This window comes from Thamnophis sirtalis, unplaced genomic scaffold (assembly GCF_051295495.1).
Source record: "Thamnophis sirtalis isolate CommonGarterSnake01/CBP01778 unplaced genomic scaffold, rThaSir2_p1.2 scaffold_14, whole genome shotgun sequence".
Classification (NCBI taxonomy): domain Eukaryota; kingdom Metazoa; phylum Chordata; class Lepidosauria; order Squamata; family Natricidae; genus Thamnophis; species Thamnophis sirtalis.
This window is the reverse complement of record NW_028261394.1, coordinates 10,695,625-10,719,581: the sequence shown is the minus strand read 5'-3', so window position 1 is coordinate 10,719,581 and position 23,957 is coordinate 10,695,625. Positions and strand designations below refer to the sequence as shown.

General features: G+C 43.5%; 1 protein-coding gene across 15 annotated transcripts in view; it reads left to right on the top strand.

Annotated features, from left to right (window-relative positions):
• Positions 1–23,957, top strand: part of MAPK8IP3 (mitogen-activated protein kinase 8 interacting protein 3) — a 70,366-nt gene that overhangs the window by 8,378 nt on the left and 38,031 nt on the right. For 4 of the 15 annotated variants that reach the window (XM_087729373.1, XM_087729370.1, XM_087729368.1 and 1 more), the window contains exons 2-10: positions 1,347–1,467; positions 2,528–2,598; positions 3,462–3,553; positions 8,691–8,714; positions 12,962–13,103; positions 16,560–16,803; positions 17,678–17,777; positions 18,813–18,931; positions 21,223–21,234. In XM_087729373.1, coding sequence (XP_087585499.1) covers positions 1,347–1,467; positions 2,528–2,598; positions 3,462–3,553; positions 8,691–8,714; positions 12,962–13,103; positions 16,560–16,803; positions 17,678–17,777; positions 18,813–18,931; positions 21,223–21,234 — 925 coding nt within the window. The remainder of the gene's footprint in view (positions 1–1,346; positions 1,468–2,527; positions 2,599–3,461; positions 3,554–8,690; positions 8,715–12,961; positions 13,104–16,559; positions 16,804–17,677; positions 17,778–18,812; positions 18,932–21,222; positions 21,235–23,957) is intronic. The other 11 variants (XM_087729381.1, XM_087729376.1, XM_087729375.1 and 8 more) reach the window with 4 other exon arrangements.

Below are 23,957 nucleotides of genomic sequence, written 5' to 3'. Positions count from 1 at the left end.
AATGGGTTTTTATTATTTGATGGGTTTTTTATAAAAGAAATTGTAGATGTTGTTGCTATGTATATTAGTTTAATAAATAGAAGGGAGAAATTAGAGCCCAAGAGGAAGCAGTCAGTGGCATGGTTTACCAACAAAAGAAAACAAGGTGGATTGGGAATTGGTGATGGAGACCATCGGTCACCAACTGGAGGTTTGCGAGAAAAATGTGGAGGTCCACAGAAAAATTATTTGCATTTTTTATATTGCACTAAATCATGGGTCCTCAAACTAAACCCCCTGGACTGGATGCATGCAATGAACACTTGTGTTGCTGCAGAGTGTATCCCCCTTCGAGGTCATTTTGTGTGGGTGGGAGGGGGGCAGAAATTCCAACTTGGGGTCTGCTTCTGCCTCCTGGTGTGGGGCTTTGGGCGAAGGCTGGAGGGAAGTGCTGCTGGTGGTGAAGAGCTGGAGGGCTTCGTTCCAGTGGGACTGCATCATGGCCTGGAACTGGCTGGCCATCTCAGCCCGCTGAGCCTCCAGGGGCCAGTCCCTGGCCTTGCACTCCTGCAGGCCTTCCCTCTGCCAGGAAAGCCTATGCTCCTAGTCCTCAGTGAGGTGCTTCTGCTGAGCCTCCTTCTCAGTCAGATCCAATTTGAACTGAGCTGTTTTGTCAACTGTTTCTCCTGGTTGCTGCTTAGCTCCAGCAATTGCTTCCTGTTGGGGCCCTAAGGAGCCCGGATGGGCAGTTGAGGAGTGGCTGGGAGGGGAGGGGCGAGTAGCCCCTCAATGTTAGTGACACGGAGTTGAGCATGCCCACCCAGTCATATGACCACCTACTCACACCCACCCAGCCAGTCATTAGGCAGATCACATTAGTGGTCCGCGGGATTTAAAATTATGAATTTAGTGGCCCCTGAGGTCCAAAAGGTTGGGGACCCCTGATGTAAACAGCCGGTTTGGTCATGGAGACTTTTGTATGAACACATGGAGTGGTAGATTGTGCTTCAGGTCAATAACGCGGAATTGGCCAAAGTTATGCATGGTGTAAAGATTGTAATTATTTGCTACAATTTTTGTGTTTTCCTTCCGATCTGAATCCAGGACTGCAGACAAAGGAATAAATGTTACAGTGCAGATTAAAAAAAAATTGTGCAAAGCCAAAACAATTTTTTAAAATAAAAAATAAGACTTCAAAATGCTAATTTATCCAAGTGACAGTTGTTATATGCTTAAAAATATTCATTTTCATAGGAAAATTGCACTATTTGTAAGAAGGAACAGCTTTTGATTGATTACAGTTTGCAGTAAAAAGTCACAATTTCTCTGCTCAAATCACCCCTTTCTATTATTTATGTTTTTAATAGAAATTTATTGAATTTGAAGATGCCCTGGAACAGGAAAAGAAAGAATTGCAGGTTCAGGTGGAACATCTGGAATTTCAAACACGGCAGCTGGAGCTGAAGGCCAAGAACTATGCAGACCAGAGTGAGTACAGTCATTAACAGAATTTGGCCATATCCTACTGCATGCCATACCAGATAGCACTAGTTGGCTTCAGAGGTAAAGCATTTACTGGAATGCAAAAAGTTCCTGCTTAAATTCCTGGCCCTCCAAATAAGCTCGCATAGGGAACCAGATCCAAATTTTTATAAAGACACCATTGCATTAGATAGACCTGAATGTTCTGACCCAGAGCATGGAGCAAACTCCTTGTCCTGACAAAAACCTCTTTTATTAATTGACTGTGAATTCTGCTCATTCACATCCAGCAAAGTCTTCCAAGGGAGGATTTACAGTCACAGACTTTATCTGGCTTGGAGAGCTGCCAGGCCGATGTCTGCAGAACTTGGCAAGGAGCCTCGGAGAGTCATGAATCAATGAAGCGAACTAATTCTCTCCTGCAAACTCCACTCCCCTTTTGCTCCTCTTTTATTTCCTCTGGGAGGGGCCATTCATCGTCCACCTGTGGCCTTACTCTCAAGTCGACCCCTGTTCTTTAGCTCTTCCCTTCGTCTGGCAACTTTGCACATGCGCACACTGGGAAAGGCTCCAGCTGTTCTTCCGCCTCACTGATATCTGACTCTGAAGGCAGCTGATAACTGTCGGACGGCTCTGGCCCTCTCTCTGCCTCCGACCAGTGCCCTCATCAGAGCCTTCCCCAGACTCCAGGACTGGCCCATGTCCCTCCCCAACCTCCTCACTGTCCGAATCTGCTGCCAGCTCTTCTGGCCACTGGTGGGCCACAACACTGAAGTTTGGCTAGGCTCAAGGTGTGGCTATTTCTAGCTTGGTTTAAAAGTTCAGAGACTGAATCTTAAGATCTCTACCTGAAAGGTATGTGTCGTATCAATTAAGCCACCAGGAAGTTGAGGCACAACCTACTCTTTTGTTGATTTGTAATGTTATAGCGAAGGCACTGGGAGTAAAGTAGAGCAAGCTTGAAGAAGTGCCCTCATTTCATTTACAACTTGTTAGTATCCTCTTTCTCAGAGTGATCCATTTCTCCTCAACCTACTTTCTTTTCTTTTTTTTAAATAATGGATAGTTTCCCGGTTGGAGGAGCGTGAATCCGAAATGAAGAAAGAGTACAATGCTCTACACCAGCGGCATACAGAGGTATCTCCCCCTTTACTAGGATGGATGAAAGCTGATTATTATTAGTTAGAATGTACAGGTCTAAAAGTAAATGACAGCAGTAACTCTAATTGCTGTCAGATTTAGGGGACTAGGTGCCCATCTTCTCTTATCTTCTGTTCTAGTGTGGTGGGAATTGCAGTACCATAGCACTTAGCAATAGCCCTTAGACTTATATGCCGCTTCACAGTGCTTTACAGCCCTCTCTAAGTGGTTTACAGAGTCAGCCTATTTGCCCCCAACAATCTGGCTTCTCATTTTACCCACCTCAGAAGGATGGAAAGCTGAGTCAACCTTGAATCAGTCAGGATTGAACTCCAGACTGCGGGCAGAGTCAGCCTGCAATACCAGATTCTAACCACTGTGCCACCCGGGCTCCTAATGCAATGTCCAATCAGCTACAGCAATAGCAATAACACTCAGACTTATATACCGCTTTCACGGTGCTTTGCAGCTCTTTCTAACTGGTTTACAGAGTCAGCCTATTTCTCCCTTCCAACAATCTGGGTCCTTGTTTTACTGACCTCAGAAGGATGGAAGGCTGAGTCAATCTTCAGCCGGTGAGACTCAAACTGCCGAACTGCAGGCAGCTGGCAGTCAGCGGAAGTAGCCTGCAGTACCGCATTCGAATCACTGCGCCACCGCAGCTCAGTTTTAGCTGGAAGTTTGTAAGTTCTGTCTCTGCTATACAAAAAAGACAGAACCCTATTTTTTTTTTATAAAATAAAAAGAAGGAGGGGGAAAAAAGCCATTTTCCAGATCAGAAAATGTTGGACTCGGGTACAATTGTAAATTAGAGGGGAATTAAGTACTGTCGTTTCTTTTTCTTCCCCTTTCCTTGGAAGATGATCCAAACCTATGTGGAGCACATTGAGAGGTCCAAAATGCAGCAGGTCGCTGGAAATAGCCAAAACGAGAGTGGTCTATCTGGGAGAAGGTAAGGGTGTGCCCTCTGGGCTCTGCCCCTGTGGAAGTAAAGAGTTTCAAGGGCAAAAAGACTGGTCTGATCTTGCGTAGATGTTCCTCTTCACGTAACCGAAATGAGCATCTTGGGACGAGAGATGAGCCAGGCTGCATCTTTGAGCCTCGGCCATTTGGGAAGAGGGTGAATTACGATGGTGGGATCTGCATGGGGAGAGTGAAGGAAAAATGCTTGAAGTGCCTCTAGTTGTGTTACACAGCTTGTTTCACTGTCCCCCCTTCCCCTTGGCATGGTCCTTGAAAAGCTGGTTTAGACCTTCGTCTACAGACGTTCAGTACTTCCTTGTCCAGATGTTGTGAACAGGGGTGGGTTCCCGCCAGCATTACTACTGGTAATGCGCAGAAAAACGTTTGCACACAACAAAAGAAAAAAATACATTTTTCTAATGACAGTTGTTCTGCGCATGTGCAAAACAGAAAATCAAGATGGCGGCCTCGGGCATAGAACCGATTAGGGCGTGTGTCCGGCCGAGTTACTACATACTCGGCCAAACCACTCCGAACCGGTAGGAACCCACCTCTGATTGCGAAGCATGATTTCAAACCAAAGAGTAGCGAACCATAATGCATTTCGTATCACAGCAGAGTTTTTAAAAAATGATTTGAAAAGATGAATATAAATTCCTTTAAGGTGGTTTTATTCCCCCCCTATTTTCCCACCAATTTACTCTTTCCTTCTTAGGAAGTCTGGTTTCTTTGAGATTAGAAACAAACACTTTAAAATAGAGTCCAAAGGCCAAACTGCTGGAAATTATATTTGTGTCTCCCTGTTCTAGTGTAAGGGCTATAAACTGAAGCTATGAAGGCTTTGAAAATAATTTGGAGTGCAAGATTAAATAAATCCCCTTGAAGTAAATGCATCTCTTAAAGCAGCTGTGCTTTTTTTAGGCTTGCAAATTTCTTTTGAAAAGACTGGGCTCCTTCTCTGGAGAGCTACACTTGTACATGTAGTCCTTGATTTATGACCACAACTGAGCCCAAAATTTCTGTTGCTAAGCAGGACTGTGGTCAAGTGAATTTTGCCCCATTTTACAGCCTTGCCACAGTTGTTACGTGAATCACTGCAATTGTTAAGTTATTAACATGGTGGTTAAGTGAATCTGGCTTCCCCATTGACCCCGGAACACTGCAACTGTCATAAATATGAGACAATTGCCAAGAATTTTGATCACATGACCATGGTCATAAGGGTGAAGAATGGTCATAATTCACTTTTTTCAGGGCTGTTGTAATGTCGAACGGTCACTAAATGAATTGTTGCGAGGAATACCTTTTACCAGGTCAAAAGCTTTTTCTGACTCCGTCTTAACAGCTTACAGTTTGCGGTAGGGAATGGAGCCCAGTAAGGATGATTATCTGCAGCCTCTTGCTTTCAGATGCCTTCTGCCCTAGGCAGGCACCGACCCACCATGAAATGGGGTTATAAATTACAAAGATGGGGATAGAACAGAGACTGAGATCATGGAGACAGCAAGAGCATTAATTTCTTCTACGTTGGACCAAGTTGTCCATCTTCAGAGTGAATAGACTTGCTATTCACTTACTATAGAGAAAAGAACGTTGTTTAATTAAATCCCTACAGGGTGTGGGGATTGGTGTCCTGTGTAAATCTTCTCTGAGCCACCACCCAATGTCAGGAGTCTTTTTCCTTCATCCCAGTCAATGCACGTTCTTTTGTACTTGGCTTGCAACTGGCTGTACTTGTATCCCACCGTTCTCCTTGCTTATCTCACCTCTGCATGTGGTTTGCGCTGCGATTGTGCTCGGGTTTTGTTTTTTTTAAAAAAAGTGGGGATATCCTATGTTCTTTAGAATGGGGGCGTGCATATGAGCACATAACGTGTTCCATAACTCTTGAGGTTATTGAGGTTAAAGATATTTTCCCATGGGATGAATAGGAGCACGCAAACGTGCATTCCTTGTGGCTTGCTTCCATTGGAGTTTCTCGCTATGAGTTTGAAAAGCTTGCCTTCTTTTTTTGCAACTCAAAAATAATACGGCAACAACTGATTTGGGCAGGCAGCTTTTCTACAGGGTGAGCACAGGGATGGAAGATCCCTTAAGACCAGTGTGGAATTCAAAAGTTCTGTAGGCGTGGCGTGGCCATGCCATGGTGGGGTGCAAGGGCAAGGATGCTGTAAAATCCCCATTTTCTCCCCATTCCAGGGCAAGGATACTGTAAAATCCCCATTTCCTCCCCTCTACAGGGGACGGTTACTGCAAAATCCCCATTTCCTTGCCATCCCACTAACCTGCTTTCCAGCTCCATTCTGCTTTGCAGGGCAGCAGAAGAAGTCCCAGTTGATCAGCTGGGACTTTGGAGGCAGAGAATAGATGGGGGTGGGGCCAGCCAGAGGTGGTATTTGCCAGTTCTCCAAACTACTCAAAATTTCCTCTACCTGTTCGCTAGAACCGGTCAGAACTGGCTGAATATCACCTCTGCTTAAGACAGTGTTTCACCATCTTGGAGGTAATTGCTGCCAATTACCTCCAATAGACCGATTAGATCCCACAGATTAGGCCTCCTCCGAATTCCATCCGCTGCCCAGTGCCGACTGGCGACCACCCAGAGGAGGGCCTTCTCTGTGGCTGCTCCGGCCCTTTGGAACGAGCTCCCCGTGGAGATTCGAACCCTCACCACCCTCCAGGCCTTCCGCAAAGCCCTTAAAACCTGGCTGTTCTGACAGGCCTGGGGCTAATGAGCTTTTGTCCCCTCTCGAATGGTATGGTTGTTGTGTGTTTTTAATTTTGGTATTTTTGTTCGTCTTTTTTATTCCTTATTTTATTCCCCCTTGACTTGGGTTGTGAGCCGCCCTGAGTCCCCTCGGGGAAAAGGGCGGCATAGAAATATAATAAATTCAATTTCAATTCAATTCAATTCAATCTTGGCCACTTGAAGACGTGCGGACTTCAACTCCCAGAATTCCCCAGCCAGCTCGCAGAATTCTGTAGAGTCCACACATCTTCAAGTGGCTGGGAAACCCTATGTCAACTCTCTGTGTTGACATTCCACGCAGAGTGTCGGCTTGGATCTCAGATTACAGTAGCTGGGTTGAGACGAATGAAGCTATTGGATAATGTGATTTATGACATAGATTGAAGGGAGGACAGTAACACTGGCAAAGTTCAGAAGCAGATAAAGAAAGCAAAAAAGATGGCTGCCCTAATGAAGCTGTTAATAAATCACTGCTTTTTGTATTACAATGTCGGGTTGCTTATTATGAAGCAGGCATCGTTAGGGTACTTTACACCCTACCTTGGGAAAATATTATTGGTGTGTAATGAGATATAAGAACATATATTTGTATGGTCTGATCATAAAATTTGAATTAATTCATAGATCTTGTGGATGAGAAGTACTCAGCTTCTCAGATTTCAATAACTGTTTATTTTATTGAGTAAGGGGGAAGCTAGGTATTGGATGAATTGGATAGAGATGAAGAGTAGTCCAAGCATTTTGCTCATGGTCTAAGAGAAATGTATCCTAACTCCAAGAAGATGGTGATAGTTACTACTAGGACAAATACGTGTGGAATGCTGATCACTAAAATGTGAAATAGTATGAAGCCAGATTTGAGAGTCATCCACCCCTCTTTGCTGTTGTTCTTTTAAATCCTGCTATTTTTAAAGTTTTGAATTTTTCCCTGAAATGTTGGCAATTTGTAAGCCGTTTTGGGAATTCACTGATGAAATGTATACCTCCAGTCCTCCACAACCAATAAACAATTCTTGAGTTTTTAGATGAAGGCAACCAAAAGCCAATTTATAAACTTACTTGCTACTTTCTTCCCAGTTGTCACCATTAGGAGGAAATCAGCAGTTCTTATTAGAACATACAGTATATCTGCACGTGTGTTTCCTGGTACAGTTTTAGTAGAAAATTGTCAATAAGTCAGATGAAATATTACATGGAAAAACCATGATTAGAACAGGAGTAGTTATTTCCACATAAAAAGGGACTGATTTATTTTGGGATGTTTAATCCTTTCTCTCTCTACTTTCACGATCAAAGATTTGGCTCTATAGGATTAAAAAAAGAAAAAGGAATTACACAGGGAGAAATACATATTTATATATTCCTGAGATTATGAAATGAGTTAAGCATTAAGGGTTATGTCCAGAGTCTTCCATTCAAGTAGTCTCTGTCCTTCAATGTAACATTATAAGATCTAGTCACATGTAATTATTATCTGTTTCAATACTATTACCCCCCCCCCCCCACAATTTTTATTTGATCCACTCCCAAGAGGAAGCTAGAACTAAAAAGCTATGACGTGTTCTTGGTTTCTGATTCCTGGCTTGTTTCAAAGAATTCTACTCCAAAACAAGAATTCTAGAAAATTTTGGCTTACTATATTTTGCAAAGAGGGGGGCAGTGGCTAAGACGCTGAACTGGTCGATCAGAAGGTTGGCAGTTCAGCGGTTCAAATCCCTAGTGTGTAATGGAGTGAGCGCCTGTTAACTTGCCCCACTTCTACCAACCTAGCAATTCTAAAGCATGTAAAAATGCAAATAGAAAAATAGGAACCACCTTTGGTGGGAAGGTAACAGCATTCCATGCCCCTCCGGAGTTGAGTCATGCCAGCCACATGACCACGGAGACGTCTTCGGACAGCGCTGGCTCTTTGGCTTTGAAAAGGAGATGAGCACCGCCCCCTAGAGTCGGGCACGACTAGCACATATGTGCGAGGGGAAACTTTATCTTTTGCAAATGTTATACAATTGCCATCTTCTGCCATGAATGCAGAGACCATTGTTGGAATGATAAAACCGTGGAATCAGTGTTGAAACAACTACTTCCAATCTTTGCAAAAATGTCTCACGATAATGATGTACAATGAAGAAACATCACTTGATGTTGAGATAGGAGACCAGCAACGCAGTGTAACTGTACATACGATAGTACCATCCTTGCTTCACAATGTGCTTTTTGTGGCTCTGGGCCAGCATGTCAATCTCTGTTCAAATGAGCATGTTGTCTGCGCATGTCAATGCATGCTTGCACGAGTCTCACACTCTAATGGTTGTTCTCTTGTCTTGCTTCTTGTGCCATTACCTCTCTTGTGTTGGCTGTTCTGTGTTTGTCACTTCAGTCACCACCCATCATGGAGAAAAAGGTAATTTGGCGGACTTTTTCTAAGCTGGGGAAGGGGTTGAGTTTTTTTTTCTTATCATCATCATCGTCATGTTCGCCATCGTCATGTAACTTCTGATCACCAATCAGTTTGCTATTCTGTACTGCTGCTAATGCAGTGGACACGGTGGCTCAGTGGCTAAGACGCTGAGCTTGTCGATCAGAAAGGTCGGCAGTTCGGTGGTTCGAATCCCTAGCGCTGCGTAACGGAGTGAGCTCCCGTTACTTGTCCCAGCTTCTGCCAACCTAGCAGTTCGAAAGCACGTAAAAATGCAAGTACAAAAATAGGAACCACCTTTGGTGGGAAGGTAACAGCGTTCGGTGCGCCTTTGGTGTTTAGTCATGCCAGCCACATGACTATGGAGATGTCTTCGGACAGCGCTGGCTCTTTGGCTTTGAAATGGAGATAAGCACTGCCCCCTAGAGTCGGGAAAGACTAGCACATACAGTATGTGCAAGGGGAACCTTTACCTTTACAATAAAATATAGGGGAAAGATAATTCGTTTTTTCCCCTAAGAAAGTTCTAAGAGCCCATCTTAGCCTCCTGCTAGGGTAGAAGTCCGTGTCCTCGAGGGGCAAATTTTTGGAAAAGAGAGCAGTTTGGAGATTTTATTAACCACCACCCAGGAGGCAAATTACATTTGTTCCTGTTTATCCCCTTAATATGACTTCTTCTCCACAGGGGAATTTAAGGGAGTCTCATCAGCCTTTTCCCTCGTTGCTTCCTCCAGAACCTTCAGTTTTACATTTGAAGTTTTGAGCTGCTTCTCCCATGGATTAAAACCCCATTTGGAATCCAAAGCCGAGTCACGCAAGGAGAAGTTTGATTCTTATATCAACCATCTCTTATCTTTAGGATAAGAAAGGAGAAATGTTTATAAACTGGTTGAAACTGGAGTTCATTATCATATCGAAATATCTTTGTCAGAGCTGGAAGCTATCTTTTCTCTCTCAGAAAAATGAAAACATGGGTGAGATAGGTCCAGAAAGAAGCTCTTTTTGTTGGGAGGAAATCACTCCCTCCACACACGGAGCTGCTTGAGCAAAACCTCCTCCCAATTTTTTATTTGTGCGGCTTAGCTAGCAGAAGAGATTAGACAAAATTGATGTTCGACATTTAGCATTTCACCCTACTTTGGCGGTGTATGAACCACATTCTCATGTTGGAGTATAATACGATTTCATGGGGAGTTCCATGTCGTTTGGACACATCAGTTGTGTTTTACTAAACTAGGAACTGGAGAATTCGTATTTTTGCCCTTCTACTTTCAACTTTGAAAAGGACAACAACTGGAAAATGAAACACACCCCCATTGGGAAAAACAAGGGAAAAAGAAAGGATAGTAACCCAATCTTAGATAGATTTGTACTATCTGACTTTCATTCCTATCAGTCAATCTCTCTTAACATAGTCAAGAAGGATTAAGTTACACATTAAGTGTCTTATAACAATCCCTTGTTCTTTTGATCGTGTTTTTATCTTATTTCTATTCCAAAGTGTCTGAGTCATGGCCATGATCTTCTCAGTCCTCTTTTATTTTCAGAGCAATTCAACTGTCTTAGATAGAATGTTATTTCAGTAACTGAACTCAAGATAATTTCAAGGCTGTGAAGGCTCTTCTGGACTTTTACTTTAGAGTTTCCCAAATTGTTATCCAGTGCTTTTAGTCAATTTGCCACAGCCAATCTGCACTTAAGATTGAACAGAGAAAGAATATAATGTTCTGTGCTTCTTGTCATTGTTTAATTAATAAAATGTTGGGCTATTTGTCATACATTCTTTTGATCTTAACAAGATCTATCATTCAGTAGCAGAGCCCATGCTTTGTATATCTATCTCCTAACAATTTCCAAGACAATCCGAAAAAGGATCTTATTTAAAATACTGGCAAAATCCACATACCATTTAGAGCAAGACAAGCAACTTTAGGTCCTAAGTGGTTTGGGTGTGCAAGATTTGAAACCCATTTTTCAAGAAGCCAATCGCTGGCAAGGTCAATCTGTGCCCCTCTTCACAGCTACCTGGTGAAGAGAGAGTGGCAGAAGGAAAAAAAATGGTTGATGTAGTAAATATATTTTCATCTAATTTTGGTGGAATCTGAACCCAGCCTCCACCAGTTTGTTTTCGTCTTGTCCACCAGCCACAGTGGCGCAGTGGCTAGAGTGCAGTATTGCAGGCTACTTCTGCTGACTGCCAGCTGCCTGCAATTTGGCAGTTTGAATCTCAGCAGGCTCAAGGTTGACTCAGCCTTCCATCCTTCTGAGGTGGGTAAAATGAAGAGCCAGATTGTTGGGAGCAAGAGGCTGACTCTGTAAACCGCTTAGAGAGGACTTTGAAGCACTGTGAAGCACTATATAAGTGTAAGTGCTATTGCTAGCAGACAGGGGTAACACGAGGCAGCCCTCAACACACCTTGAGGAACATGTCTGGAAGCGAAACATGATTAAACCTAGTTAATATTTTGATGGGAGATAATAATTCTAGGGATGCGGTGGCTCAGTGGCTAAGATGCTGAGCTTGTCGATCAGAAAGGTCGGCAATTCGGCAGTTCGAATCCCTAGCGCCGCGTAATGGAGTGAGCTCCCATTACTTGCCCCAGCTTCTGCTAACCTAGCAGTTCGAAAGCACGTAAAAAATGCAAGTAGAAAAATAGGAGCCACCTTTGGTGGGAAAGTAACAGCATTCCGTGCGCCTTTGGTGTTGAGTCATGCCGGCCACATGACCACGGAGATGTCTTGGGACAGTGCTGGCTCTTCAGCTTTGAAACAGAGATGAGCACCATCCCCTAGAGTCAGGAACGACTAGCACAGATGTGTGAGGGGAACCTTTACCTTTATCTTAATAATTCTAGTATGACACCTATTAGCGTGTGGTAGAAACCAGAATTATTTAACATTTAAACGTGAATGTAAATGCTTAGCCAAATGTCGCTAATCATGGAGAGTTAAATGGAAAATCTAGTGGCAAACTACTTGTGTGTTGTTGTCAAAAACAAAACCCACATGGACACATTCATCAGAAGAAATTGCACTTGAATTGGAAACTTGACTTTATTTGACTAAAAAGAACTAGTAGACCAACTTTCTGTATGCCTTCCAGAGTTGCTTTTTGATAGATGGTTGATTTATAAATACACTTGGAATAAGGAATATTCTGAACTTAGTGGTCAGGAATGTGGATAGGGAAGAACACTGTGAAGTGTATTTGTTCCCCAAGCGGTGGTGCTTAAGATTTCAGCACCTAGATCAGCTCTGGAGCTGCATGTGGCTCTTTCATCCCTCTGCTGCGGCTCCCTGTCGCTGAAAATATGTGTCACAACCGCTAATGTGTGCCACCCACCAACATGCGATTTATTGAGCTTTTCGACCCCCGGTAGGTTCTGTGGCTCCTGGTGTTTTCTTTTCTGTGGGAAATGGATCCAAATGGCTCTTTGAGTGTTTAAGGTTGCCGAGCCCTGACCTAGATCATTTCCCCAATTAATGTGGATGTTGTTCTTTAAATGGAAAATGGCTGTCATTGTGAGACAGTTAAATCATTTATTTGATGCCTCTTAAGCTGGAAGAGAGGTGGACGTCAACTGACTTTCAGTGTTGAGCTTGAGAAAGACAGCGCTGAGGAATTATATGGAAGCTTACAGGAACAGGATGTGGTGGCACATACAGGAGGAGGAGGAAGAAGACAAGGAGGAACAGGAGGAAGACTGTGGGGTCCTTGGTGCTCTCTTAGCTTGGTTGTTTTCTTGCAGACGTTTCATTACCCAACTAGGTACCATCATCAGCGCTAGACGGGAATGGGATGGGATGAGACATAGGAGGAGGAGGAAGATGAGGAGGACTGTGGGGTTCTTGGTGGCCTCTTAGCTTGGTTGTTTTCTTGCAGACATTTCATTACCCAATTAGGTAACATCATCAGCGCTAAGAGGGGGTTGGTTTACCACTGATCATGTAACCTAATTGGGTAATGAAACATCTGCAAGAAAACAACAACCAGACAGAGCAAGGACCCCCACAGTTCAACCCGAAGCTACAAATATTCTCTTCTATGGAGCATAGTCTCTTGCTTCACCAGAGCGTTCGACTAGAAGACCTCCCAGGTCCCTTCCAACTTTGTTATTCTGAATGCTATTTATTATGGCAAGTTTTTTTTTAATTGTGCTTTTGATGCATTCCAGCCTGCCGTGTTTTCACTGACCCTTTCTCCTCTCTTTTCTCTTGCTCTCTCATTCTAGCATGAAGAGGCGTCCAAATTCTCTGAACATCCCCCTCACAGATGATATGGTACGTGGGCAGGTGGGGGCCAAGATTGCCCCCGCAGTGGACCACTGGCACCTGAGTGACCTCAGTCAGCTGCAGTCCAACTCCGTCTACAAGGTTTTTTTACAACTATCATGGAAATGAGAAGCTTCCCTGCCTACTTGTCTGATTCTGTTTTCCATCAGGGGAGAAGGACCCTTTGTGTCTGTAACCCTTTGCAGCCTAAACCATTTCCCCCCCCGCCCCCCCACTCCCAGCCCATTTGCTTGTTTAACATTTTCTGCCTTTCCAGGAATAGGCAACTGATGGCTCTTTTGCATCTTCCCACATGCCTCCCTTTTGATTATCCGGATTGGATCCGTTGGGAGGTTGAGCTTAGCTATGTTAGAAGGACCTCAGAATATGTTATGACCTGATGCTGTAAGCCTTTTCATGCTCATTTGCTACACTTCTTATTTTGGAGCATTATCAGAGGTGAAGGTACGGCTCCCTAAAGGGCAGGGAAGAAAGATGGGGCCAAAATGTTCATATAGTTGGAATGGGCCCGAAAATAATCAAATTCAAGCTCTAACAAACCTGGGGGAAGTAGGAATTCTAATGAAATGAAGGGGCCCCTCCCTCCAGGAACAGTCCTTTCCCTAATGAGAAAAGCTTAATATTTGTTGTGGCCCACCAGTGGCCAGCAGAGCTGGCGGCAGAGTCAGACAGTGAGGAAGTTGGGGAGGAACATGGGCCAGTCCTGGAGGCTAGAGATGACTTGGACCAAGGGCTCTGCATTGGAGGCAGAGAAAGGGCTGAGGCTGTCTAGCAGTGATCAGGTGCCTTCGGAGCTAGACAGCAGTGAGGCAGAGGAACAGCTGGAGCCTGTTCCCAGTGTGCGTATGCACAGAGCTGCCAGAAGAAAAGAACAGCTCAGAAATCAGGGTAGACTAGTGAGTAAAGTCACAGGTGGACGGTGAATGGCCCCTCCCATAGGAAATAAAAGAGGAGAGAAAGGGGAGGGGGCTTTTGCAGGGAACAATTCGTTCATTCAGTCTTTAGATTCATTTCAGGAGTGTGAAGCTCTTTCCATGAATCTCGGAGACTCTGTGCCCAGTCTTTTCTTGCCCAACACCTCATTTGGAGAAATATTTACATGGCAGCTTTCCAAGATAGATCAGATCTGTGGTCATAAATATTCCTTGGAAATATTTTTGTTTGCCAGGCCTTGCTGAACGTGAAGGAGAGGAATTCACATTCCTTTAATAAAAGGGGTTTTGTCGGGACCAGGACTCTGCCTGGTGCTTTTTGGGGAAGCCTAGGTCAGGACAATATTTTTATCTCGTGTTGAATCAATTTTCCCTTTTTTGTGGTTTCAGTCTGATAATTTTCCTCTAGAACCCGCAATGTTTGTGCCTCATCATCTGGGGTCATTGTTTCAAGGATGGGATTTTTATAATTTAAACCATCCCTAGTACTCTTCTTCCTTTTCGACAAGAATGTGGTTTATTACCCTTAGTCCTGGAAACAGCATAGTATAGTAGGCTTGTTATGGCTTTATCCCTTTCTGATTGACAGACTGCAGTGAGAACTTAGTTCTCCGTCATTTGCTTGTAGTCACGCAAACCTTTATGCCAACAGCTAATCACCCCAGTGGGCCCAAAACTCTGAAGAAAATTAGTTCTTTCTGCACAGGAAACACACTACTGTTTAGTTAAATGATCTTCTCATGTTTAATCATGGATGGATTGTTTTGAATCTCACCCGCGTATGATGTAGGCGACTTCAAAACAAGACCTGCCCGAAGATGTAAACGGCTGCAAAGGGTTAAGCAGCCATCTTTTCATGGTCTTCATTGTCATTGATATGAATGTGGCCCCTTAAAAATTAGCAGTATCTTTGTTTAGCTCAAGCTATTTTGCTTCCATTAGACGTCTCCCTCAAACTGGGTGTTGAACTGGTTGCTACTGAAACAACACTAAAATGGGAAGGGCTTGAGCTTGAGGGAGAGGAGACTCCATTTTGCTGTCTCTCTTTCATCCAAAATTGTATACGGGCCATGAAGAAAGAGGCTCTCTTTGCACAGCCTCTTTCCATTGTCCCATTGGAAGAAAGGTGGTAGGTGGTATCTCCATTTGCATGCATTCAACAGGGGAAGGACTGGGTTAGCCATGAACTTCCTGCTCCAGGAGGTTCAAAGTTCAAAGTTTAATAAATATATATGCCGCCCAATCCCGAAGAACTCCCGAAGGTTATATTGTTGGGCTCAAAATTCATATGTGTCTCAGCTGTTCAAGTTCTTGATTGCTATTAGTTGAAGCGCCTTCCCTCTGGAATGAGCTGCCCCCGGAGCTTCGTATAATCCCCGACCTCCAGTCCTTCTGACGCGCCCTAAAAAGTTGGCTTTTCCAGCAAGCCAGCCTGGCCTGAACAAAACAAAACAAAATTATTGATCATTGTTAATTTTAATTGAATTTTTTTTAAAAAAAATGTTATTGTTAATCCTAATTGGGTTTGTTTGGGATATTCTATTTTAACTTTTGTAATATGTGCTTTTTTAATGTTGTACGCCGCCCTGAGTCCTTGGGAGAAGGGCAGCATATAAATCCAATATACCAAACCAAACCAAACCAACCTGCTGCTGCCCACCGAATGTTATGAATTTAAGATTTAGCGGCAAGAGTTAGTGGGATTGGTTCAGAACAAGTAGAAGAGGATGAGTCGCTTATCTCCGGTTTAACATAGTGGAGCTCTTTTGGAGTTGACTAAAAGAAGGCGGTGATTAATTAGGCACCCTAGGGTGTATGGCAGTGATGGCGAACCTTTTTGGCACTGAGTGCCCAAACTGGAACACCTGTGCACATGCGGGGCCCCCAGTGCCGGAAACCTGAAGCATACGCATGCTGGCCAGCTGGTCTTTGGGTTTTCGGCATTCACATGCATGCCAGCCAGCTGGTCTTTGTGCATGCCAGAGCGCTGGAATCCCAAACACCTGTGCATGCCAGAAACCAGAAGAGCATCTGCGATGGCACATGCACCCATAAAGAGGGCTCTGCATGCCACCTGTGGCACGCGTGCCATAGGTTCACCATCACGGGTGTAGGGGATACGATGTGGATTTTATAGCATATTAAGAAGTTTAAGTCTGAGAAGAAGTTGTAAGGAGTTGCAGCTACAACCACGTGCAGTTACTGACTTAATTTTGGAAGCCCGTTGCTAGTGAATGGAGATGTAGCCAGAATAAGCAGGCCCACTTCTAGCAGCCTGCTGGGCAGAAGGGAAGTTGCAGGGCGGAGGGAAAGGTTTGGGCACTTGCTCATCTGGCTTTGGCAATGCCAACATTCAGGCCCCAATGGATTCATTTCAAGACCTTGCCGTCCTGACAGCAAAGATGTTCCTCAACCATGAAACTTTGTGTCCCACTGTTGTTCATTTCGTGGTTTCCATTGCTGTTGCTTAAGAGTCTTAACGCTCATACTTCTTAATGCTCCAAAGGCAGCAATAGAGCCAGGGGGAAAAAAAAAAAGATTGGTCTGGATACCTTGCCTTTTTTTCTTCTTCTCTCCCCTCTCTGCAAACCCCGTTGCACACCAGTGTCCACCTGATGAAATGTCGGAGTCCGGACAGTCCTCTGTAGCCGCCACGCCCAGCACCACAGGAACAAAATCTAACACTCCCACGTCCTCGGTGCCCTCGGCTGCTGTGACCCCCTTGAATGACAGCCTTCAGTCGATGAACGACTACGTCACCTCCAAAAACAACAAACGGTCTCGGGAGAAACGGAACAGCCGAAATATGGAAGTTCAAGTGGTCCAGGAGACACGGAACGTGAGCATAGGTAGAGTGTACCTGCTTAACTTCTTAGCTTCTCATCATCCACCTGGCTAGTTTTGTGGCCCTGAAATTAATCTGAAGGGAGTCCAGGGGTGGGCTGCTACAGGTTTGCCTGGGTTCAGGAGAACCAGTAGCTAACGTTACGGCTGGTTCGCAGAACTACCAAATCCCACCCCTGGCTGGCTTTTGTTTTTCAAAAGAAGGAGAAGAGAACATTGACGTATGTTTAGTCCAAATCAGTGGTGGGATTTAAAAAATATTACTACTGTGGGTTCTGTGGGCAAGGCTTGGTGGGGGTGGCACGGCTTGGTGGGGGTGCCTTGGTGGGCATGGCAGAAGAAGGATACTGTAAAATCTCCATTCCCACCCCACTCCAGGAGAAGGTTACTGCAAAATCCCCATTCCCTCCTGATCAGCTGGGACCCGGGAGGCAGAGAATAGATGGGGGCAGGGCCAGCCAGAGGTGGTATTTACCAGTTCTCCGAACAACTCAAAGTTTCTGCTACCAGTTCTGCAGAACTGGTCAGAACTGGCTGAATACGACCTCTGGTCCAAATGCTTTGTTGGTTCCAGAGCATACATGGTTTCCATCAGAGGTGGTATTCAGCCAGTTCTGACCAGTTCTGCAGAACTGATAGCAGAAATTTTGAATAGTTCAGAGAACAGGGAAATAGGCTGGCCCTGCCCTGGCTGCCTCCCAGCCGATCTTCTTTTGTTGCCCTGAACAGGAGAATGGAGCTGGAAAGCAGGTTAGTTGGGTGGGGAGGAAATGGGGATTTTGCAGTAACCTTCCCCTGCCACACCCACAAAGCCACACCCACAGAACCGGTAGTAAAAAAATTTGAATCCCACTACTAGTTTCCATGCCTTTGTTACAGGAATGGGAAGCAGTGACGAAGGGTCGGATTTTCAAGATATTGACTCTACTCCAGAGTTGGACATGTGCCAGGACCCCAGACTGGAACGCCCAGGGAACAGGTTGGAATGCTTTGGGGGCAAACTTAACTATTAAAGGCTTCAAATATTGGGAAATTGTTAAAACAGATACCCTAGTTTATAAAGCTGGTCTAATTTCTACTCACTGTCATTTAAATCAACTCCTTGTAGAGCATCTGTCCTGCTAAAGCAGTGTTTTCCAACCTTGGCAACTTTAAAGTGTGGACTTCAACTCCCAGAATTCCTCTGGCTGGGGAATCCTGGGAGTTGAAGTCCATACATCTTAAAGGTACCAAGGTTGAGTAACACTGCTGGACAGTCAGTTAAAAATTTCTGGTTTCTTTTTTAAAAATAAATACTTTTATTGTATATTTTTCTTTATAATACATCACATTTCCAGTTTTGCTGCAGGAGTGTACTGGCTGCATCCAGTCCCTTTTGAATATACATAGTTTTATACACCCTGATTATAACCAATAGCCTCTTAATCATACATTTATAATTTCTTTTAAATACATAATGTTGTACATCATAGTTATAGACATTATTTTCATAATTGCGCCATAACATTCTATATATTTATCTCTCTCCTTTCCCCTCTCTACTTCTTTCTCCTCCTCTTCTCCTCGCCCCTCTTCTCTCTCCTCTTCCCCATTTCCCTCTCCTTCCCTCTCTCCTACTCCTCTCCCCTCGTCCATTTCCTTCCCTCCTTTCCCTTCTCTACTTCCCTCCTCTTTCTTCTCCTCTTCCCTCAACTTTTCTCTCCTCCCCTCCTCTCTGCTCTACTTCACTTTCCTCTCTCCCTTCATCTCTCCACTTCCCTTTCCTCTCATCTTTCTCTTTTCCTTATTATATATAAATTCCCATTTCTCTGCGAGGTACAATGTATTTTCCAGATACTGTCTCTTTACAAATTCCTGGTTTCTTTCCTGTGTTTCTTTCCACATGCCCTTGCTGGTTGGGATAAGGGTTAAAAAATGTATTTTGGGTGGAAAAACTGCCTTCTGTGATTAAGAGAGGAAAACGAAAATATCCCTTGCTGCAACGTGTTTCTAATTTTTCTTCTTATGTGAATAGCCCAACACAAGGAATAGTGAATAAAGCTTTTGGCATCAATACTGATTCCCTGTATACCGAGCTTACTGAAGTGGGCTCAGAGGCCATTGGAGATGTGGATGAAGGAGCAGATCTACTAGGTAAAGATTATTTCAAAGGCATGGCTTTTAAAATCCTTACCTCGATTACCCTCACAGCAATACTTTGAAGTAGGTTTTGGACCCAAATTTATACAATGTCAGTAGATATTTAACTGTATAATTTAAATATCTAGAAAAAAAGAAAAGGGGGAACCAATCGGTGGCATTTGAATTCAAATTCTAAGATTTATCTAATGTATGCCGGAGTGCATAGGTATAAAAAAGGCAATTATTTACCAATCAGGGTTATGCATTCTGTAGAATTCTGTGGTATATATAAACGCATCCTCTTAAAACATCTGTGAATATTTTTTGTTCTGCATTTTCTAATTAATTTGCTTAATTTATTCCATTAGTTTCGAGATTGGGAAAGAGTTTTGTGGTGTAATTATGCCTTTGTTACTCTCAGGGTACTAAGAATCTTGCCTATGCAATTCTCCCACCTTTGAGGGAGTTACTCGTCCTAACCATAGAGTTTCCTATGCCTTTATAAAAGATGCCATTGTTTTCTTTAAAAAGCTGGATTCTCCGGTTGGAATCATGTTTTGTTCTCACTTTTTCTCCACTTGCAAGAAACAAGCAGCCTATCCAGTTATGCACGTTAGAGATTTGTAGCAAAGATTTCAAAAAGCATTTAGTAAAGCAAATAAGATATAGAGTGGATAGCACATCCATGAGTTTAAAACAAAGCAAATAATTTGTACAGTCACAGGTTCCCTTAGCAGCCACTTCATTTAAACAATCAAGTTTCTGGGTTCCAGTTGTGGTCGCTAAGTGAAGATAGCTGTAATAAGTTGAGTGCACCCAGCCATTATGGTTTATGAGCAATGTTTTATGGATTAATCCCAGCCAGTTGCAATTTATTTAAGAAACCATGATAATAAACCGTTTGTTTATTAAACAAACTTTAGCTTACTGGTTGTTGTTGTCTTTACACCTTTATTTGACTTATACAGCCATCTATATAATGATCCTAATCTTCTCACAACCATCTGTAAAGCAAAGATTTGCCAGACCAAAGCGCCTCCTAGCTCAATTCCCTCAACCTAGCCCAATTCTTGTGGGGAAGAGCCAGGTCTTCACAGCACCTCACTCAAAGCTTGTTTGCTCAATTCCTATTTCATTCCTGCCAGTTTTTAATTGTTGGGCTCACTTGGCATCTTATAGGATAGTTAGAAGGATGTTTGAGGGCCAAAGGGCCTATATATTGAATGTATATAGTTGTGTTAAACCCTGCTAAACTAAAACTAACCTTTAGATGACCTAAATGTTAACTATAGCAACGCGGTGGCTCGGTGGTTAAGATGCTGAGCTTGTCAATCAGAAAAGTCGGCAGTTCAGCGGTTCAAGTCCCTAGCGCCGCATAACGGACTGAGCTCCCATTAGCTTCTGCCAACCTAGCAGTTCGAAAGCATGTAAAAGTGCAAGTAGAAAAATAGGCACCACCTTCAGTGGGAAGGTAACAGTGTTCTGTGCGCTTTTCTGGGCTTAACCCAACTATATGCATTCAATACATAACAGAAACCACGAACAAAACAGAGAACTACCAACAAACGATACTCTCCATTTGCATGTCATGCTAAGCTACCGTTGCAATCCGTAAGCAAGCCATGGTTACAGACGGAAATAAACCATAACTTATTTCATCCTCCTTCCCTCGTCCACACACCATAGAGAGGTAGAAACAAATAAAATACATCAGATGTGACAGCTGAATCCAAACCACTCAAGAACACACACAAATATCCCCATCGTGGGACAAGACAAATATCCTTTGTCTATCCTTTGTCTAAGGTATGCTTGAGGTTTTGGTGGAGATGCTGGCGGGACACTCCTAAGCGTTTCAGTGAGGTTTTGGTTACAAAAGCTCATGTTTTTCTTTGGTGTCCCGGAAGCAGAACAATGCAAAGAAAGCAAGAGAAAACTCTTCCCGAATGAAAACCAGATGCTACTGTGAGAAAAAGCAAGGTTGAATGAGGGGATTGCCAGCCCCTCACCCCCATTTTCATCAGAAACATCGACCCTTCCCCTCTCATGCCCCTCATGCTTTTCCTCATGTAAATTCACGCTGTTTATGGTCACGGCGGACCTTGTCTTTATGATTTCATGCCTTTTGATGCGGAAACGGCAGAATCGTCGTCTTGGGGAAGGGAGGAGGGAGTTATTAAAAAAAAATTCCAAGAATTATTTTTTTTATTGTTGTTGGTTTTAGACATTGATTGACTTTTTTTCCCTCCCCCCCTCCACTCCACTCCTTCCTCTCTCTGTGCTTCGTGGGACATGGCCCATAGGGGAATTTTCAGGTGTGTATTTCTCCTCTCCTTAGATTCTGGTTTGTTTTCTCCTTTTCCTTTTTTAATTTTTTTTTCTAGAATTTTAAAACAAATTCAGAGAATATTCACATGTAACAAATCCTGTCAAAAGTTCCTTCTGTTAACTTGGTTCTACCTTTCCCTGCTTTTGTTAGTTTGGACAGTGGATGTTGGGAACCTGCCAGCTAGGCTGGAAGGAGGAGTCAAGCAAGGACCTAGCTTGGAATCATTGTGCAGCCACATACAGCATAAGCTTGACCTCCCCCAAGAGCCATTAAGCCTTATCTGGTCATTTCCAGGGAAAGGCAAGCAGTATGAGGAGATTCTTGTAACATATGTGGCAAACAATAAAGGTACTGACTGGGTATTTATGAGAGGCTGTGGCTGCTTGCTCCTGAGGTGTGGCGCGGTGGCCTAGAGGTGGCGCTCTCACCTCACAACCAGGAAGCTGTGAGTTCAGTCCTATATAGAGGCAGGTATTTCTCTCTCCCTGGGCACACTGACAATATATCTGCTGAACAAAACTCCGCATTGGCAACAGGAAGGGTATCCGGCCAGTAAACAGTCCGCTAGCTCCATTCAGCTTCCCAGACTCCACCCCGCAAGGGATTATGGGGTTGTTAAAAGAAATTAAAAGATGGCTGCTTGCTCCTGACAGTTAGAGTTCACTTTTTGTGTTTTGCTTCCATTTCCTTCCTGCAGTCTCCATCCCCTCTGTCCACATGATCCCATCTCCTTTGGGATATCCTGATATATGGGATGAAGACTGTATTTTCTTTATTAATTAAGACATGTCAGGAACCAAAGCCTGAAATTAAATATCCATCCATTCTTAGGTGATTAAAAAAATAAACCCATTTGGAAGAATGATGCTTAAATCACCCATTTCTAAAATATAGCCTTGTGTTGTGATTGGACTTCATCCCCCAATCAGGTCAGTCTGCAGTCAAGCATAATGAGAATTATAATCCTGCAATATTTAGGGGTGGCCGGAATGAAATTACTGTCTTAATTAGTATTAACTGGATGGATCTGGCGCTACTTCTGATAAACTAATAAGTGGGGGAGAAACAACTACTGGACAATGAGTTGGTTTGTGATGTTCTCCTTTTCCCCCCATTGTTAATAATAATCCTGGGACTTTTAGAGGAGAACACAAGATATTGTTTTTCTTGGATCGCATATCATCGAGAACTACTTCACTTGAACAGTTATACTTTCCCCTTCTTTGCTAGAGTTCTTTTGAGGTCTACTGGCTTTAAAAGAGGGTTTCCTTGGATGGAAGCTTAACTCTTGGTGACCCCATGGATTCAGCACAGTAATTTGTCACTTCTTTCTAGGCTATTTCCCCCCCCCCCCAAATTCCCAGTCTTATCTGCAACACTTTTAGTTGTTCATCCCACTGATTAAGCTTCGAGGACAGAAGGACATAGATTTGGTAGTTGCTCGATCTAACTCCAGCAGCTTTTGATAAAAGTTGACTTACATTATTATAAAGAAAAGCTTGTTTTAAGGATATTTTCTTTCTTACACCATCCTGTTCTCCTATTGTTAATATCCCCTGCAATTAAGCCATCCTTATCTAGCATATCTTAAAAGCAACTTGTGGCAAAATTCGGCAAACCAGTTTTTCAGCTTTTTAAGACCCAGTGGCTTACAGAATTCCCAAAAAATATCATTATCAAGTTAAGTACTGTATTTAGCCACTGGAAAACCAGAAAGCTTGTTTACATTAATCCAGTGCAGTTGTTAAGTCCTTGTTTCATTCATTTCTTATTCTAAAGATAGCAGTAGAAGCAGCACCAAGAAACCCAATGTTTTCATTATATCTCTGAAATTGGGAGGTTTTTTTGTCAGGATAGGCTACCTGCAGCTCTCGAGTTATTTAGCCTCAGCCAAGACCAGGTTATGTGGTTCTCCAAAATGACCTGTGGGAGGTCACTGATGGGTATTCTCATGTCCAATCTGCCCAGAGACTGAGGTTAAAATTGAGGCCACTCATCTCTACTTCCTCTTCCTGGCTCTCCAGTTTAATCTCAGTCTCGGCCCGAAAGAGTACTGTTTTTGGGCCAAAACTCATAAGGAGAAGATAAGGAAACAGAGAAAAATAAAGTGAATTTCCCAGAAATCCAAATAGATAGATGAGATGATAGTGGTAGAGAGAGAGAGAAAAAAAAGGGACATGGCAGAGAGAGAAAGAAGCTGTGCTTTCACTTACTATTTTTCTAGCTTCTGGAAACATAGTCCCTGAAACATCACCCCCCCCAATGCAACCTTTAATAGAAAAAGGTTTATCAACCCCCAGTTTGCTCTCTTTGTTGCTACCAGTTTCACATCCCTCTGCTTCTCCAAAGAAAGTAAAAATACTAGCATCTACTCTCTCCAGAGAGAGTAAAAATGCTAGGACTTTCCTCACATCCTCCTCCTCCTCCAAGAGAAGACGAGCTCTTCCTTACACTTTGGGTGTTTCTATGTTTTTAAAAAAGGGATGCGGTGGCTCAGTGGCTAAGATGCTGATCTTGTCGATCAGAAGGTTGGGTTTTGGGCAGTTTGAATCCCTAGTGCCGTGTAACGGAGTGAGCTCCTGTTACTTGTCGCAGCTTCTGCCAACCTAGCAATTTGAAAGCATGTAAAAATGCGAGTAGAAAAATAGGAACCGCCTTTGGTGGGAAGGTAACAGCGTTCTGTGTGCCTTTGGCATTTAGTCATGCTGG